Source organism: Zalophus californianus, chromosome 9 (assembly GCF_009762305.2).
Source record: "Zalophus californianus isolate mZalCal1 chromosome 9, mZalCal1.pri.v2, whole genome shotgun sequence".
NCBI classification, from domain to species: domain Eukaryota; kingdom Metazoa; phylum Chordata; class Mammalia; order Carnivora; family Otariidae; genus Zalophus; species Zalophus californianus.
In genome coordinates this window covers 63,382,451-63,401,991 of record NC_045603.1, presented here as the reverse complement: position 1 = coordinate 63,401,991, position 19,541 = coordinate 63,382,451, and the positions used below count along the sequence as shown (strand labels likewise).

At 42.1% G+C, this 19,541-nt stretch overlaps 1 protein-coding gene across 2 annotated transcripts in view; it reads right to left on the bottom strand.

The window, feature by feature from the left end:
* The window catches only part of LIMA1 (LIM domain and actin binding 1), a 92,109-nt gene that overhangs the window by 45,309 nt on the left and 27,259 nt on the right, over positions 1-19,541 (bottom strand). For both annotated transcript variants that reach the window (XM_027594108.2, XM_027594109.2), the window contains exon 2: positions 13,571-13,710. In XM_027594108.2, coding sequence (XP_027449909.1) covers positions 13,571-13,689 — 119 coding nt within the window. In that variant the 5' untranslated portion in view covers positions 13,690-13,710. The remainder of the gene's footprint in view (positions 1-13,570; positions 13,711-19,541) is intronic.

Here is a 19,541-nt window from a genome sequence, read left to right as displayed (position 1 = left end):
AGGGAACACAAGCAGGGGGAGTGGGAGAGGGAGAAGCAGGCTTCCTGCTGAGCAGGGAGCCTGATGGGGGGCTGATCCCAGGACCCTGAGATCATGACCTGAGCTGAAGGTAGATGCTTAACGACTGAGCCACCCAGAAGCCCCAGGTGAAAGACTTCCAAAAATCTCTGGTATTTCATTGACCATAAATAGGTTATGGAAGATAATGGGCAAGTGACAAGCTGGAAAGATACCTTGCAACTTATATTACAGACCAAAGGCTAATTTTCCTAAATTAAAAAGAACTCTTATAAATCAATAAGAAAACCACAAACAACTTAATAAAAAATTGGCCCAGATACAAACATACAGTTCACAAAAAGGATATCAAATGGCTCTTAAACAAAAAAGATGTTCAATTTCAAAATGAAAATTCAAACACTAAAATTCTTTACCTATGAAGTAGGAAAATATTTTTTTTTTTTTTTAAGGCTAATATACTGAGATACCTGGGTGGCTCAGTTGGTTGAGCATCTGCCTTCAGCTTGGCTCATGATCCCAGGGTCCTGGGATCAAGTCCTACATCAGGCTCCTTGCTCAGCAGGGAGCCTGCTTCTCCCTCTGCCTGCCACTCTCCCTGCTTGTGCGTGTGCTCTTGCTCTGACAAATAAAATCTAAAAAAAAAAGCTAATATCCTGAGGGTAAATTAATAAAATATCTATGGAAGGCATTTGGTCAATTTTACAAAAAATCACAAAAGTACAAATGTTGTGATTCATCAATTTTGTTTCAGAATTTGTCCTGTAGATATATTCACACAAACAAAAATGACTTTTATGTTAGATTATTTGTCATAGCATTAATTGTAATAACAAAAGACTGAAAACAAGCTGAATGTCCATTAGCAGAGGATTGGTAAAGAAATGACAATGTAGGGGCGCCTGGGTGGCTCAGTTGGTTAAGCGACTGCCTTCGGCTCAGGTCATGATCCTGAAGTCCTGGGATTGAGTCCCGTGTCGGGCTCCCTGCTCAGCAGGGAGTCTGCTTCTCCCTCTGACCTTCCCCCCCTCTCATCCTCTATCTCATTCTCTCTCTCAAATAAATAAATAAAAATCTTAAAAAAAAAAAAAGAAATGACAATGTATTCCTGTATGGAATACTATGCAGCTATAAAAAGAAAAAGGGATGGTGGTGACGGCCGCAAAACAATATGAATGTTCTTAATGCACTGAATTGTATACTTAAAAATGGTTAAAATGATAAATCATATGTTATGTATATTTTGCCACAATTTAAAAAACACAACAAAACAGTGTGATATTGGCATACAGACAGGCATATAGATCAATGGAATGGAACAGAGCCCAGAAATAAACCTTCACATGTATAGTCAAAGGCTTCTCAACAAAGGTGCCAAGACCATCTAACAGGGAAAGGACAGTCTTTTCAACAAGCGATGCTGGGAAAACTGGATATCCAGATGCAAAAAAAAAAATGAAGTTGGACCCTTACCTAACACCATATGCAAAATTAAGTTAAAATGGATTAAAGACCTAAGTGTAAGAACTAAAACTATAAAACTCTTAGAAGAAAATAGAGACAAAAAAAAAAAAGAAGAAGAAAATAGAGACCAAGCTTCATGACACTGACTTTGGCAATGATTTCTTGGAATAAAAGCAGAGGCAACAAAAGAAAAAGTACACAAACTCAACTTTAACAAAGTCTGTGCATCAAAGGAAACCATCAACAGAGTGAAATGGCAATCCATGGAATGAAAGAAAATATTCGTGAATCGTATATCTGATAAGGGATTAACATCCAAAATACACAAATTTTTAAAAAATAACAAATATGGGGGGCACCTGGGTGGCTCAGTCATTAGGCGTCTGCCTTTGGCTCAGGTCGTGGTCCCAGGGTCCTGGGATCGAGCCCCACATCAGGCTCTCTGCTCAGCGGGAAGCCTGCCTCTCCCTCTCCCACTCCCCCTGCTTGTGTTCCCTCTCACGCTGTCTCTCTGTCAAATAAATAAAATCTTTAAAATAAAAATATGGGATAATATTATACATACTATTCTTTTTTATATACTCTTCTTTTTTTTAAAGACTTATTTATTTTAGTGGGGGAGGGGCAGAGGAAGAGGGAGAGAACCTCAAGCAGACTCCTGCTGAGCATGGAGCCCAACACAGGGCTTGATCCCAGGACCCTGAGATTGTGACCTGACCCAAAACCAAGAGTCCAGTGCTCAACCGACTGAGGCACCCAGGCACCCCTGTACATACTATTCTGCATCTCCCTTTCTCCAGTTTAGAACAGCTGAATTTTCATTCAAGCAATATGTTCTAAGCACTAGGAGAAAAGTAGTAAAAGAAATAACCCAAAGAGATACAGTTCCTGCTCTCAGACAGCTTATAGTTTAGACATTAAACACATAAGCACATGAATATATATATATATACACACACGCACATACACATATATGTGTACACATATATAACAGTCCTTCAAAGAAAAAGAACACAGTATTATGAAACAACCTAACAAAGGAACCAAATTGAGAAGGCAGTGGGTAGGGTGTGTGTGTGTGTGTGTGTGTGTGTGTGTGTGTTGTTAAGTATGAAGGAAAGTCTTGTTGAAAAAATGACCTTTAGACTGAGATCCAGTTTGACCAGAGGAGTTAGCCAGGCAAAACAAGGAGGGAAAAGCATTCCAGGCACAGAAAACTAGCACATGCAAAGGCCCCAAGGCAAGAACGTGTCTCAGGTGTATAAGGTACACAAAGAACTCCAGTGTTGCTGGAGCACAGTGAGAAAGGGAGAGGGCAAGAGATGGTGCGGGGAGGCAGGGGCTTTGCGGGCCATGGTGAGCATTTTGAATATAATCCTAGGTACAAGGAATAGTCACTGATCCAATTCATGTTTTTAAAAGAGTGCTCCACAAAAATAAACTCAAAATGTCTGAAAGCCCTAAATGTGAGACAGGAATTCATCAAAATCCTAGAAGAGAACACAGGCAGCAACCTCTCTGACCTCGGCGCAGCAACTTCTTGCTAGACACATCTCCAAAGGCAAGAGAAACAAAAGCAAAAATGAACTATTGGGACTTCATCAAGATAAAAAGCTTCTGCACAGCAAAGTAAACAGTCAACAAAACTAAAAGGCAGCCTACGGAATGGGAGAAGATTTTTGTCTTATCAGATAAAGGGCTAGTATCCAAAATCTAAAAAGAACTTATCAAACTCAACACCCAAGAGACAAATAATCCAATCAAGAAATGGGCAGAAGACATAAACAGACATTTCTCCAAGGAAGACATACAAATGGCCAATGGACACATGAAAAAGTGCTCAATATCACCTGGCACCAGGGAAATACAAATCAAAACCATAGTGAGATACCACCCCACACCCGTCAGAATGGCTACAATTAACAAGTCAGGAAACAACAAATGTTGGTGAGGATGCAGAGAAAGAGGAACCCTCCTACACTGTTGGTGGGAATGCAAGCTGGTGCAGGCACTCTGGAAAACAGTATGGAGGTTCCTTAAATTTAAAAATAGAGCTACCCTACGACCCAGCAATTATACTACTAGGGATTTATCCAAAGGATACAAACATAGTGATTCAAAGGGGCACATGCACCCCAATGTTTATAGCAGCAATGTCCACAATAGCCAAACTATAGAAGAGCCAAGATGTCCCTCAACAGATGAATGGATAAAGAAGATGTGGTATACATATACAATGGAATATTATTAAACCATCAAAAAGAATGAAATCTTGCCATTTGCAATGATGTGGATGGAACGAAATAAGTGAAATAAGTCAGTCAGAGAGACAAATACCATATGGTTTCACTAATAGGTGAAATTTAAGAAACAAAACAGATGAACATAGGGAAGGGAAGGAAAAATAAAATAAGATAAAAATTGAGATGGAGGCAAACCATAAGGGACTCTTAATCACAGGAAACAAACAGGGTTGCGGGAGGGGAGGGGTAGGGGGAAGGGATAATTGGGTGATGGGCATTAAGGAGTGGACTTGATGTAATGAACACTGGGGGCTATATGCAGCTGATGAATCTAAGTTCCTCCTCTGAAACTAATAAAAGTAAAATATAAGAAATTAGCCTAAGATAAAATAAAAATACAAGAGTGCTCCAGAGACTGTGTGGAGAATGGACTGGAGGGGCTGAGAAAGGAGGCGGCATTAGTGGGAGGTGATGCTGGCCTGGCCCAGGGTGGTGGCCTTGGAGAGAAAGAAAAGTGACTCGACTTGAGATGTATTTCAGAAGTGGAATCAGCAGGACTGGTCATGAGGGCAGGGGGCAGAAGCGGTCAAGAGGGGAGGGGGCAGAAGCGGTCAAGAGGGAAGGGGGCAGAAGCGGTCATGAGGGCAGGGGGCAGAAGCAGTCAAGAGGGGAGGGGGCAGAAGCAGTCAAGAGCGATTCCCATGCGTCTGGCAGCTGAGTCCATGAAATCACTATTTCCTGGGCTGGGGAATTCTGCAAGAGGAGCAAATTTGGGGATGGGAAAGATAAAGAGTTCAGTGTTAGCCATGTTAACTGAAACATCCATTTGGTGGTAGCAGTGATTGGATACATGTGTCTCAAGCTCAGAAGAGAGATCTGAGCTAGCAATATAAATTGAGGACTTGTCTGTCCACAGATGGTAAAGCCATGGGAGTATATGAATGATGTCATCTACGAAGAGGGTGTCGTGCGAGAAGAAGTCCTAGAGACTCTACATTTAGAAGTCAGAAGAGGAGAAGGAGGTGATGAGAGAGAACAACAAGGGACAGACAGAGAGGTGGTAGGAAAACCAGGAAATCGTCAGAGAAAGCCAAGAGAAGGAAAAATGTGGGAAGGACAAGTGCTGAGAAGTCACGCAAGACAAAGGCTACAAGCACAGAAGGCACCCTGGCAATCCTCTTCCATCATAAATATAATGAATTCACCCATACTCCTTTTATTGTATTTATTTATTCATTTTTAAAGATTGTATTTATTTGACAGAGAGACACAGCGAGAGAGGGAACACAAGCAGGGGGAGGGGCAGAGGGAGAAGCAGGCTTCCCGCGGAGCAGGGAGCCCGATGTGGGGCTCGATCCCAGGACCCTGGGATCATGACCTGAGCTGAAGGCAGACGCTTAACGACTGAGCCACCCAGGCGCCCCACCCATACTCCTTTTAATGCGCATTTGGCTTGTTTCCGGTTTTCTACCATTACAAATAGCACTCTGGTGAATGTTCTTGTACATCTATTTTTCCCCCACTTGTACTAATACATCCGTCTGACAGTCCCTAAAAATGTAAATGCAGGGGAAAAAGTGGATTATAGAGGGAAAGGAACTTACAGTTGGCCTCGAACCTTGTTTCCACACTCCTCATCTACAATATACTACAGCAACAATATGATATATGAGGCAGAACCAATCAGCAGACAGGTTTATTCTCACTCAATTGTTCTCCAAGGCAAAGGATTTACACTGTGGTTAGTTGAGTCAATAAGCTCAAAGGCTCCCTTCCCTTTACTGTCTTAACAGAAACATAGATTTAAAGTAAGAAGACCTGAATAGTTTTCATCTTCAATCCTGTCCTTTCAGCACTGAGGCAAGACACAGGTGTATATGCTGGTAGCTGTCTTGAATTATGTTTTGAAACTCCCACACCAATCTCCTCACCCTTTGTTTATAATGAGGTATTGCGAAATAGTAGATACACAGGGAGGAAAGGTTGCATACCTCTGCTTTCTTCCAAGTCAACGCCTTGGTGCTTTTACATTTTGTACTCCCAGGATGCTAAGAGACGCTGAGGTCCCGTCCTTCGGAATTCAGTGTTAGACTAGGATTCAGGCCTCAGACTTTCCTCAAAGGCACTTAGGGCAACTAGCATTATTCTGACTACAAAATGGGAAGGTTGCTGATTTGGCAGGGGTAGAGGAGGGGAAAGGTATTTTGAAGATGTAAATTTGAGGTAAAAAATATATTTTTTAAAGATTTTATTTATTCATTTGAGAGAGAGAATGAGAGAGAGTACATGAGAGGGGGGAAGGTCAGAGGGAGAAGCAGACTCCCCGCTGAGCAGGGAGCCCGATGCGGGACTCGATCCCGGGACTCCAGGATCATGACCTGAGCTGAAGGCAGTCGCTCAACCAACTGAGCCACCCAGGCGCCCCTGAGGTAAAAAATATTTGCAGTGAGGGACGCCTGGGTGGCTCAGTTGGTTGAGCGGCTGCCTTTGGCTCAGGTCATGATCCTGGAGTCCCGGGATCGAGTCCCATATCGGCTCCTTGCTCGGCGGGGAGCCTGCTTCTCCCTCTGCCTGCCTCTCCCCCTGCTTGTGTTCTGCCTCTCTCTCTGACAAATAAATAAAAAAATCTTAAAAAAAATATTTGCAGTGACATTTCTATAATTAAAATCTCATTCCTCTTCCCTTCCCAGATTGTCTTGTCCTCCAGTCTCCTTCACACACACAATTTAATCTTGCAACTGCTCATTAACGCTCAGCTGTGAGGCAGGCAGCTGATGGAGGATGCTAAAATTATCTTGGGAGTAATAACAGTGCTTCAAACTTTTCTAAAGCCAGAATAGAGTTCCTGAGCTATGACTCTTGCTTGTATGCCCTAAAACAGAGCAAAGGGAAAATGGAAACTCCCAAGTTTTGGCAATGTATTTTCCTCTGGAACTATTTCACCACTAAACTATTACAGAGAAGCAAAAATGGAGGGAAAAAAAAAAAGAGGAAGTTAGCCTGGGAGATCTGAGGGTCAATTTTTTCTTAATGAAGGAAGAACAGTCAGAGAAAACTAAATATAAACCATGTTCTTCAGACTATGTTACGGGGAAAGTTATAACTAGAGTGGGAGGAACTGTGACACGGGGGAAAGATGATGGGGGGCAGGGATCTGTGTGCTGAATTCAGCTTTGCCACTATCTTGGGGTGTGAACTTCAGTCATAATGGCTGGATATCAAGTTCCTTGTCTGTCAGAGGAATGGGGCAAATGTTAGCCAGATCAGTGGTTTTAAAACTTTTTACTGCAGAATCCTCTCTTCAAATGATATCTTCTTTAGAAACCTAACATAAAAAGAGATCCAAGCAGGACGGCTGGTGTGGAAGGTCTCAGGCTCAGCCCTTTAGATCTTCCCACCTTCCCAGAACTGGCCCCTGAGGTTCCTCTGAAGAACTCAATTAATGATGTAATGTAGGGTGATTAACATAACATTAAAAAAAAAAAAGGTTGAAAACCACTGAGCTAGATTCCCTTTACTTCCAAAAATGTAAGCGTCAAAAGGAGTCTTCTGCAAAGAAACCAAATTCCACCAAAAGAGTAACATTTTAATCAAGCAAAGGATTATGTCATGCTGGTTAATGGTGAGTAAAACCAAAGCCAGCCGTTTAAATGGACTCATTAATAGGACCTTTCTTACCTCAAATTTAATGATTTGTATAGTATAGAGGTTCAGTAAAAGAAATAAGTCTGGAGCTATAAAGAACTCATGAGAGTTCTAGCTCTGACGCTAGAAAAATTACTCTTACGTACAAATACATGTAAACCGTTAGAAAGCCCCGCTAATTCTACAAACATGAGCCAGATTAAGCTTCCCCCAAATACCACTTTTACATTAATCTCTGATCAGAAACCTCCTAAGGTTTCCTACAGTCTCTTAAGTAGGCTTGTGCAGGATTTACTAATTCTAAACCCTGTAATTGGGAGTGTTTGCAAATAAGAGAAAATCAGGTCACCAGGTATTGGAAGTAGAAATTAGTATTTGCTTTGTGGAACCCAGCCCTACAATCTGCTTTGGGAATCTATGGTGAGTGAACCCTAAAAGCCATAAGCAATATCACCAATGTCAATTCAGGGTCTCTACTGAGCATGAAACAGAGAAGAGGTCCAGGCTGGGTCTCTGGTTTTTACTGTCCTAAGAGCACATCACACCCTGTACTACTTCTGTGCCTTCCACCTCCTGCTGTTCTCTGCAATGTCACCACCATCCTCTCAGCCTATCAAACACAATTCTCTTCATTCCTCAAAACCTGTTCAATATGTCAGAGTCAGACGAAAAATAACAGACAGAAACAAATCCACATATTCCCTGTGTTCTCAGCTATAAAACAGGCCTAAGGTGTCCCCCCCATGCAGTTTTTGTTAGGATTAGAAATAGTATCTGTTTCTGGGGCGCCCGGGTGGCTCAGATGGTTAAGCGTCTGCCTTTGGCTCAGGTCATTGGTCCCAGGGTCCTGGGATCGAGCCCCACATCGGGCTCCCTGCTCAGCGGGAGGCCTGCTTCTCCCTCTCCCACTCCCCCTGCTTGTGTTCCCTCTCTCGCGGTGTCTCTCTCTGTCAAATAAATAAATAAAATATTAAAAAAAAAAGAAATAGTATCTGTTTCTATTAAGAATCTAGCATGGTTGCAGCGCCTGGTGGCTCAGATGGTTAAGCGTCTGCTTCAGCTCAGGTCATGATCCCAGGGTCCTGGGATCGAGCCCCGCATCGGGCTCCCTGCTTGGCAGGGAGCCTGCTTCTCCCTCACCCTCCAGCTGTTCCCCCAGCTTGTGCTCTCTTGCTCTCTCTGTCAAATAAATAAATAAAATCTTAAAAAAAAAAAAAAGAAGAATCTAGCATGGTGCCTGGCACACTGATTCTGTTAATGAGTTTGAGACTTATAGTTTGTCATCTGCCCTTATAACCTTCATGGAGAAAAGACAGTCACCCTCCTATGCTATGAGAAGCTGACCTCTAAGATCGCTTTGTACTTTCTCTCTGCAAGATTAAGAAGGCCCCTAAGATGAATTGCTTTTTCCAACTTCCTAACTCTCATCAGTGCTACAAGACCCAATTCCTCTATCTTGAGAACTGGCTTTCGGGGGAGGGGGATGACAGAATAAAGGGGTGGGAAAGGAACTGAGGAAGGGGTGAGAGTTGCACTGAAGCAACCAACCAAGGTAGGCAGGGAAGGAAGTGAAGCCAGGAAGGAGACTGACATCCAGGGCCTGGGTGTCCTGTTTTGGCCCAAGAGCAGCATCAGTGGGAATAAAAGAGTGGAACAGTATTAGGACAGGAGGCTGCAATCAGAGAGGGTATTCCACATGCACGTTCCAGAGATGGATTCTGTATGATGATAAGGCTGGGACTGGATGCAAGGTCATGGGAGACAACGTGCAGGTTGAAGAAGTAGGGAGGATCAAGAAATTAAGAGTCCAGAGTATGAGACAGGTCCAGTGGACCAGTGATTCTTCACTGGGGCCCTACTGGCCCTGGGGGATATTTGGAAATGTGTGAGGGAATCTTATTGGGGCTTCCCTTCCATCCCATTTTTCTTTTTTGGATGCCACAATGTCACGGGGGTACTACTAGCATTTGGAGGAAGGCAAGATGATGAACATCCTGCAGAAGGAAGGTCTGCCTCCTCAAAATGGTCAGAGCACCCTCACTGAAAGACACTGAGAAGAGAATGAAGCTGGAAGCTAGTGTCCCCAGTGAAGGTAAGGAGCTTGGCCAGGCCGCTGGCACACCACTGCAATGAAGGGGAGGATAAAAAGTGTCTAGTGAGGGGCGCCCGGGTGGCTCAGTTGTTGGGTGTCTGCCTTCAGCTCAGGTCATGGTCCCAGGGTCCTGGGATCGAGTTCCGCGTCAAGCTCCCTGCTCAGTGGGGAGCCTGCTTCTCCGTCTCCCACTCCCCCTGCTTGTGTTTCCTCTCTCGCTGTGTCTCTCTCTGTCAAATAAATAAATAAAATCTTAAAAAAAAAAAAAATCTAGTGAGACGTGAGCCTCAAAGCCCAGGTTTAGAACTTCAGAACAAGGAGTGAAACACAATGGATGGGAAACAGTAGGAGAGATGTAGGAGAGCAGCAACCTTGACTCCTGGCCCCAAAATATTTCGGGGAAGCATGTGCAGAAAGGCAGGTGGCCCCTGCTCAGAGACCAAATGCAGTGGGAAAGCCAAGTTCGGCTAAAGAGAGGTGGGGCTAGCCAGGGTGAAAAGGGTAAGAATGTGGAGAAGTCTCTCTGAAGAACAGGGAGTTTCCAAATCCCATTAATCACATCTCAACAATGTCTCAATTCCTTGTCTTCCTCTCCATCCTTGCTGCCCTCCACCCTCAAGAGCTTTCACTTGGGCTGTCAAGAGAGCCTTACTGCTTGTCTCTATGTTATCAATCTCTCATCTTGCCAGCCTACCTTTTACACCGTTGCCAGAAACATCTTTCTAAAATACAAGTCTGATCATGTCATTCTCTGCATGAAAACCTTCAACTGTTCCCATTGTTCATCTAACTAAATCCTAAACTTAGGATGGCATTCAAGGCCTTCTATCACCCAGCCTAAACTGAACTGTACCAGTCACTTCTCCCTTCTTTTGTGTATCTCCATGCCAGACTGCTTGCTTTCCTATTCCCTTTATTCATGGTCAGTTTCCACGATCCTCTGTTGGAACCTATCCGAAACTGTATTCATTTTGCTTTATGTTCAAGTTCACCGCTGTGAGTTCACAAGTCTATCTCTTCCACTACCAGTGCTTTCTTATCTTTCCCTGAAGGTAAAATTCACCTGGGATACTTGCTGAAAACACAAATTCCTAGGCCCCATCCCAGACACATGGAATCAGAATCTTTTTTTTTTTCTCCAGTTAGGTTAGTGCAAGGACTTTCTTTTACTGTCGATGAGAACAGCCACTAGAGAGTTTTGAAAAATAATGGATGTGATCTGTTTTATGTTCTTGAAGGTCCCCTTGTCTGTATCATGGATAATTAACTGTATAGCAGCAAAAGTGAAGTAGTGAGGACATTCAGGAAGGAAATGAAGGGAAGGAGGAGGTAGCCTGGACTTACCGTGATAGCTGTGGAGGTGCTGAGAAGTGGTCAGATGGAAGCTTCATCTCAATGTAAAGCTGACATGCTGCTAGACAGTTAAGACTGAAATTTGCCTATGAAATTTTAGTGTTAGTCACCTACATAATTGCTCTTTGTTAGTGTGAGTGTGTGTATTTATAAAACTTCTTTCTTAATATTATGTTGCCAGACCTTGCTAAAGAAGACCAGGGCACTACCTGTATAAAATATTTGATAATGCCCCAGAATGCTGGATGGACTACTCTAGAAAAGAAGAAATTATTTCTAAAATAGCATCGTGCATTGTGTAACATGGAATCAGAATCTTTAGGGGAGGGGCCGGGGAAGCCATATAGGATGGTTTTTAAAACATGTCCAAAAAAATCTTTGACATTCCTCCCATTAAAAAGTACAGTCAGAGGGGCACCTGGGTGGCTCAGTTGTTAAGTGTCTGCCTTCGGCTCGGGTCATGATCCCAGGGTCCTGGGATCGAGCCCTGCATCGGGCTCCTTGCTCAGCAGGAAGCCTGCTTCTCCCTCTCCCACTCCCCCTGCCTGTGTTCCCTCTCAGCTTAACCGACTGAGCCACCCAGGAGCCCCACCCCATGTGATTTTTTTTTTTAAATCTACTTTTCTTTTTTATTTTTTTAAAGGTTTTATTTATTTATTTGACAGACAGGCAGCGAGAGAGGGAACACAAGCAGGGGGAGTGGGAGAGAGAGAAGCAGGCCTCCCGCGGGGCAGGGAGCCCAATGCGGGGCTCGATCCCAGGACCCTGGGATCATGACCCGAGCCAAAGGCAGACACTTAACAACTGAGCCACCCAGGCGCCCCTACTTTTATTTTTTTTTAATATTTTATTTATTTATTTGACAGAGAGAGACACAGTGAGAGAAGGAATACAAGCAAGCAGAGTGAGAGAGGGAGAAGCAGGCTTCCTGCTGAGCAGGGAACCCGATGTGGAGCTCGATCCCAGGACCCTGGGATCATGACCTGAGTCGAAGGCAGACACTTAATGACTGAGCCACCCAGGTGCCCACACCCCATGTGATTCTTTAGATGAAGGAAGTGAAGGGACTTCATCTACTATATAAACTATACTAACCTATACCATTAATTTCCTTGAGGTTAGGGATTAAATCTTAAGAGCTTTCCAGATCTCTATCCCTTTTTTCTGAAATATCTTTATTGATTTTCTTGTTTTGATAAGAATAATACATATTGGGGCGCCTGGGTGGCTCAGCTGGTTAAGCAACTGCCTTCGGCTCAGGTCATGATCCTGGAGTCCCTGGATTGAGTCCCACATCAGGCTCCCTGCTCGGCAGGGAGTCTGCTTCTCCCTCTGACCCTCCCCCCTCTCATGTGCTCTCTCTCTCTCTCTCATTCTCTCTGTCTCAAATAAATAAATAAAATCTTTAAAAAAAAGAATAATAAATATTTGCTATAAAGTTACAGTAATACAAAATGCATAATGTGGAAAGGAAAAGGGTTCTCAGTCTCCCTCCACCTTCACTCTACCTTAAACAGTAATCAAGGTTAATAGTTTGGAAGGGCAATGTTTTCCACAGAGCAAGTGCGTGACCCATCTGTTATTGAAGAAAAGGGGACATTGTAGATTACAGATACTTACTTCCTATTGGTATTTAGCTGTATCCTAGATACAGCTCCCAGAATCATTTTCTTCAGATCTTGACCATCTTTTTTCTCTTAAATGTATAATAGCTTCCTATTAATTAACAAACTCTACTCGTGAGTTAAACCTACCATCTGTCCTAAGCTCCTCCCAGTAGGGCATTTCTATTTGAGTGAAGTCAATGTGTTTGCAGTCCCTGGTATATTATTTATATATACCATCCCTTCTACTCTGTTGAGTGCCTACTATATTCCAGTCACTGTGCTATACACTTCTATACACGTGCTAGGCATATAAATTAAGCAAGAAAGAGACCCTCATATCAAAGAACTCAGGGTCCAAGCAGGGGGTCAGCAAACTTTTTCTTAAAGGATCAGATAATAAATATTTTAGACTTTGAGGCCATATGGTCTCTGGTCTCTGCTGCTGTAGCATGGAAGCAGCCATAGACAATGCACAAATGGATGTGGCCATGTTCCAATAAACCTTTATTTACTAAAACAGGCAGCCAGTAGGCCATAGTTTGCTCACACAGTTTGCACTGCATTCTGTTCAACAGAATGTTATGAAATGGTGAAATGTTTCTGTGATCTCCAATATGGTAGCCACCAGCTACATGTAGCTATTGGACGCTTGAAATGTGGCTAGTACAGCTGATGAACTGAATTAATTAAATTTAAATAGGCACATATGTAGTGGCTCCCATATTAGATAATGCAGATACAGAGTATACCTAACACTCCATTCAACTACATCAAAACTTGCCTCAAAACTCATCTCAACTTTGGAAAGCCTCCCTGACTAGCTTCTGCCCATGATGGTCACTTTCTCTCTCTTACTCTGTTTCTAGTCCTTATTCCCATTCATTTTGGACTTGCTGACACTTTGCGTAAGAATTACATGTTTTATAATTAACTTTCGTGTTTGTAACTTTTTCTATTCCCAACTAAAAAATAATTCCAGGATAGAGAATGTGTCTCCTGGTTACTATCATCCTTCTCCACAGTGTCTAAATTTCAGAAGGTGCTCAATAAAGCCATTTTACACCATGTACTTCCTTTACTTATTTCCCTAACAGGTGGTAATGTTTGCTCAAGACAGATGGTCGTTTTGGACCAGGATCAGCACTTACTTGGAGAATATTTCTACAATAGCCGATGACTTGTTCTTGTTGACAAGAGAAAGTTCTTTGGCTGTTACCCTCAATGATACTGAAGTCCATTGCCGTCTATTAAATGGAGATGATTCCATCGTCTACAGATACTGAAACACCTATGCAATAAAGAAAGTCAGAATATTAGACACAGACGAGGATTCTCCAGCATCCAAGGACTGGCAGTGGTGTGCCATGACAGAATAGAAAGCCCTAGACCAGCAGAACCACACTCCTCTACCAGTTCTTTCAAAACCTGTAACCTTGGTCAAATGATTCAATATCTGGGTTGTAGTTTCCTTTAAAATAAGAAGGTTAGACCAGATGATCTCTAAGGTCCCTTCCAGTTCCATCATTTTATGACTGACCTCAGTGTGCAAACATCAGTTGGCCTTCCCCTGAACTTAAGTCTGTTCCAAAGTCACATTTGGAGTGAAATGTTCCACTCTTCTGAGTTATATCCCAGGAGAAGTACTTTGGCATCTCTGTAGATTCAGGTCCAAATTAGGTTCTACCTGTATCCAAGTTTCTTTTGGCTGCTCTCTCTCCCCAAACTCTGCAACACTGATCACTTGGTTTGGAGAGAGAGCTGGGGACACTGTATGGTATCATATAAAGAGCAAGGGCTTTAAGTTGAGATAGACTTTACTTGAAATCATAACTTTTGTTACCATTTTTTAAAAAAGATTTTATTTATTTATTTGATGGAGAGAGACACAGTGAGAGAGGGAACACAAGCAGGGGGAGTGGGAGAGGGAGAAGCAAGCTTCCTGCTGAGCAGGGAGCCCGATGTGGGGCTTGATCCCAGGACCCTGGAATCATGACCTGAGCCGAAGGCAGACGCTTAATGACTGAGCCACCCAGGTGCCCCATAACTTCTGTTACCTTGAACTATATAATCTTTTCAGTTTTACTTTCTTCAGCTGAAAAATGAGAATAATACCTTCCATTATAGGTGTTTTGATATGGATTTAAGAAGAGAATATATTTTAAATCAAAGTACATTATACTATACTATACAAAATACTTATACTAGTATTAAGAACATTTTAAGTATAATATATTAGAATTGGCTTTTGTTAGAATTCTTATTATTTTTACATTTTAACAATCTTAACTGGGGGAAGTATAATGCACTTTATTTTTTGATTTATTTATTTATTTATTTGACAGAGACAGAGAGAGAGAGAGACAGAGAGAGAGCACAAGCAGGGGGAGCGACAGAGGGAGAGGGAGGAGCAGGGTCTCCGCTGAGCAGGGAGCTCAACACGGGGCTCAATCCTAGGACTCTGGGATCATAACCTGAGCCGAGGGCACACGCTTAACTGAATGAGCCACCCAGGCGCCCTGGTATAATGTACTTTAAATTCAGAGGACAAAACCTCTATTCTGAAATTCCTTTCTAAAATCCCTTAAAGTCAAAGAATACATAAAGCCATGCCCCCGAAATCATCTAGTCCCTATCCATTAATCTGGATTGTTTGTTTTTTGTCCCAGAAATTACCAAAGGAGTTTTTGCCTTAGTAATTACCAAAGAAGTTCCAACCTTTGTCCAGAAGAGGTAAGACTAGAAATGAGCCAATAGTTTCCTTATTTGAAGAGTGAAAAATACTACTTGCAGGTCTCTTGACAACCACAAAGCATAACTGACCTGGCAGAATGCAGGGTTCATCAGGTACTGCTTCTAACAACCTTGACAACAATGGAACACACGGTGTGCTTACCTAAGCAGCTTGGGCCACCATTTCACACTAAAAGTCCTCTTATTCAAAGTAAGTGATAAGCAACCCTAAAAGACCACACTACTTTTCCACCTGTAGTACTCGTTCTTCCAACTAAAGCATTGTCTGAAAACAGTGCTAATTTTATTGTTTTTGTTTACTTGTTAATCCCCATGTTGGAAGGTAACATAGAAGCCTCTCATGGTAAGGAGGTCTGGCATTAGAGACAGATGCATCCCTAAAACTTAGGTTTCTCATCCATAACAATAGTACTTCATAATATCCTTATGAGGAATAAATAAGAAAAAGAAGAAAAAGACCCTGACACAGAATAAGTAATAAATGTTGGGTTTTTTTAATAATATCTCTTTTCCTGGATAAAATAATCTTAATTCTACGTTTGTTTTTTTTTAAGATTTTATTTACTTATTTTGAGAAAGAGCGTGCAAGCAGGGGGTGGGGCAGAGGCAGAGGAAGAGAGAGAATCTCAAGCAGACTCCATGCTGTGTGCAAAGCCCAATGTGGGGCTCGATTTCATGAGCCTGAGATCATGACCTGAGCCAAAATAAAGAGTCAGATGCTCAACCAACCAGCCACCCAGGTGTTCCTCTACATATGTTCTTTGAAGTAAACTTGAATGTATCAAATAACGTATATTTGTCTATCTGCTTTCCAGTTTGTATCTGACCCACCTAACATTGTCAGCCCTTATTCTAATGAGAAGAAGACAAAGAAACAACAAACAATTCAGCTAAACTTAGTCATGTAAAACCACAATAATGGCCTTTGGGCCAAGTTTAGGAAATACTGAACAACACTTTAAGACTGTTTGGTACAATTGTGCTTCCAATGTAATTGTGGGTATAAATGCTGTCAGTCCTCCTACAGCAATCAATTCTGGATCAAAGAAAAAAAATATAGAAGATATGTTCTCAAATTTATTTATAAAAAGGAAAAATTATTCATTATTTGAGGGACTGAGTATGGTTAAAAAAAATTAATTCCCAAATCTAATTCCACGGTGTTGATTAATCTTGGCCAGAAATCCAAGAAAAGTTAGAATATCTATCTTGGTATATAAGGCTAGGATAAGCATGCTTTATATTCAAGGAATGAAGTAGCTCACACCCTGACCACACTTCTCTTTACAGAAGCAATACTACTAATTTCTTAACAATGTGATTAGCACCCTATGAAACAGATAAAGGTAAGGATCAGTATATGATTTTTTTTCTTCCAATATTTTATTTATTTATTTGACAGAGAGAGACACAGCAAGAGAGGGAACACAAGCAGGGGGAGTGGGAGAGGGAGAAGCAGGCTTCCCGCCGAGCAGGGAGCCCGATGTGGGGCTCGATCCCAGGACCCTGGGATCATGACCCGAGCCGAAGGCAGCCGCCCAACTGACTTAGCCACCTAGGAGCCCCAGTATATGATTTTTGATAGACTCCGGTATCAGGTTACTGAGTAACTAGCTACTTTCTATAAGGTTTAGGGAGAGGGCCCTGCCCAAATAGAGTGTAAAATATATTGACTTGGAGCGGGTTCCCTGCTCAGCAGGGAGTCTGCTTCTCCCTCTCTCTCTGCCCTTCCCCTGTACATGTTCTTTCTCTCTCTCAAATAATAGAAATCTTTATAAAAAATCTGTTGGCTTGGGACGCCTGGGTGGCTCAGTCGGTTAAGTGTCTGCCTTCGGCTCAGGTCATAATCCCAGGGTCCTGGGATCGAGTCCCACATCGGGCTCCCTGCTCTGTGGGGAGCCTGCTTCTCCCTCTGCCTCTGCCTCTCTCTCCGTCTCTCATGAATAAATAAATAAAATCTTTATTAAAAAAAACCTGTTGGCTTGCTGACATGGACACAAATAATTATAGCACAAAGCAGAATGTGGTTAGAGGTAATGCAAGGTCTAGGAGTAGGGGATCTGATTTTCTGGCTTGATGGGAGGGAAGGGAAGAGACATCAGATTGACTTAAGACTTACGGATGGGCAGAATTTCATCAACTGAGGGCAAGAGGAGGAAAGTGCATCTCAGGTAGAGAGAATAGCTTTACACTCTTAGGGAGCTGAAATAGCACAGTATACTTAGATGGAGTTGACCGTAGGTACATGAGTAGTTGAAGATAAGGTAGGGAAATAATGGGGCCAGGATGGGAAAAACCTTGAAAACCATGTTAAGGAGTCTGGGCCATATTCCAATAGCAGAAAGAACTAGTCTTGTGAGTGAGCAAAGATAAGTACTAGTCTTAACATGCCACTCCCTAGCAGAGGTGTGACCTTCTTGGCAAATCAAAAATGTAAGTTCCCTGAGCCCAACACCCACATCTGTAAGATAAGAGTTTTATAGTGGATCACCCATAGTCTCTATGGTGGAACATGGCAAGTTTCTGAAAAAGCAAGTAACATAATGGAAAGCATGTTTTAAAGCTGATTCTGCAGCAGTGTATAACTTGGTAAGAAGGGAAAAGACTGGAGTCTAATTTACTTGTCAAAAAGATCCTAAAACTGTCGAAGTGAGAGGTAATCAAGGTTTACATTAGGATAGGGGGGAATGGTAAGGTGGGAAAAGAGAATTGACAGTTCTTAGAATAAAATGGACTTAGGGATAGAGAAGGAATCAACTCTGGCATCATCAAACTTGAATAATTAGAAGATTGTTGATGTCTTAACAGAAACAGTAAATACAGGAAGAATGGGAGAATGATGAGTTTTGCTTTACACGTGTTGAAATATAGACATCTACAAGAAAAATCCTAGTGATACACTATAGGAAGCTAAAGATTCAAGGCTACGGGATGCCTGGGTGGCTCAGTTGGTTAAGCATCTGCCTTCGGCTCAGGTCATGATCCCAGGGTCCTGGGATCAAGTCCTGCATCGGGCTCCTTGCTCAGCGGGGAGCCTGATTCTCCCTCTGCTGCCACTCCCCCTGCTTGTGCTTTCTCTCTCTCTAATAAATAAATAAAATCTTTACGAAAAAAATAAAAATAAAAATTCAAGGCTAAGGTTAAAAGACTCTTGGAAAGAAACATTTTACAACACCTACTTACATGAAGTACATATCTCACTTAATTCTCAGAACCACTTTACAAAATTAGTTTTATTGTCTTATATAGATGAAAAACTAAAATTCAGAGATATTAAATAACTTTACGATGATCTCTTAGTTATATAAAGTAGCAGAGCTGGGATTCAAATCCATAATCTCTTTGATTTCCAAAGTCAATTTTCTTTCCATTACAAGTAATGAATAATGATTAAAACCATCACCTTTAGCCATGGTAGAAAATTGGGTAGCAAAATTTTTGAACACCTAGCTGCAAACCCATACAAATTATCTCTCAGTAAGAGTGTAGTAGCAATGATCTTCTCAGAATGGTCAACATCAGAGATAATCATTTGTTCTTTCAGTGAAACTTAGAGTTATCTTGGGCCTACTTGAAATACTCTCCATTTTTAATATTTTTACTTTCACGGGCTTGATTTAAAAGTGTGATAGCTCTCCCTATTTACCCACACTCCCTAAGATGGGAATCCCATTCTCAGACTTTAGGACAATTTCCTTAAGTCTAGAAATCTTGTTAAGAGTGAGAGGCGAAAAAAAGGGGGGAGGAGAGTGCCTGGGTGGCTCAGTCAGTTAAGTGTCCAACTCTTGATTTCAGCTCAGGTCATGATCTCAGGGTTGTGAGATCCAGCCCTGCACTGGGTTCTGTGCTGGGTGTGCAGCCTGTTTAAGGATTCTCTCTATCCCTCCCCTCTGTCCCTCTCTACCCTCATTTTCTCAAAAAAAAAAAAAAAAAAAAAAGAAAAAGAAAAAGAAAAGAAAAAAGAATGAGAAAGGCATGTACTGGAAAGACCCATCTAGAAGGAGGTATTCAGTTTGGGCTCCAGTATCTTTTAATTATTTTTTTTTCCAGAGGCCCATTTGACTTTAAGATCCAATCCACTGCATTACTATGTACAAATAATAAAAAGCGCTATCATTTGCTAACTCATTTAATCCTTACAACAACCCTGGAGTTAGTGTTATTTCCATTAAAACAAACAACCCCCCCCCCAAAAAAAAGCCCCAAAGAACTGGTCCATTGAGGCTGAGTAATTTGCCAGAGGTCACATAGCTAATATATGGCCCAGGCAGAAGTCAGTGTTCAGACTCTAAAACCCAACCTCTTCGGTCAAATGCATTCTACTGCCACTTCAACTGTGATGGAAGAATTGCTGGATTGGTTGTCAGT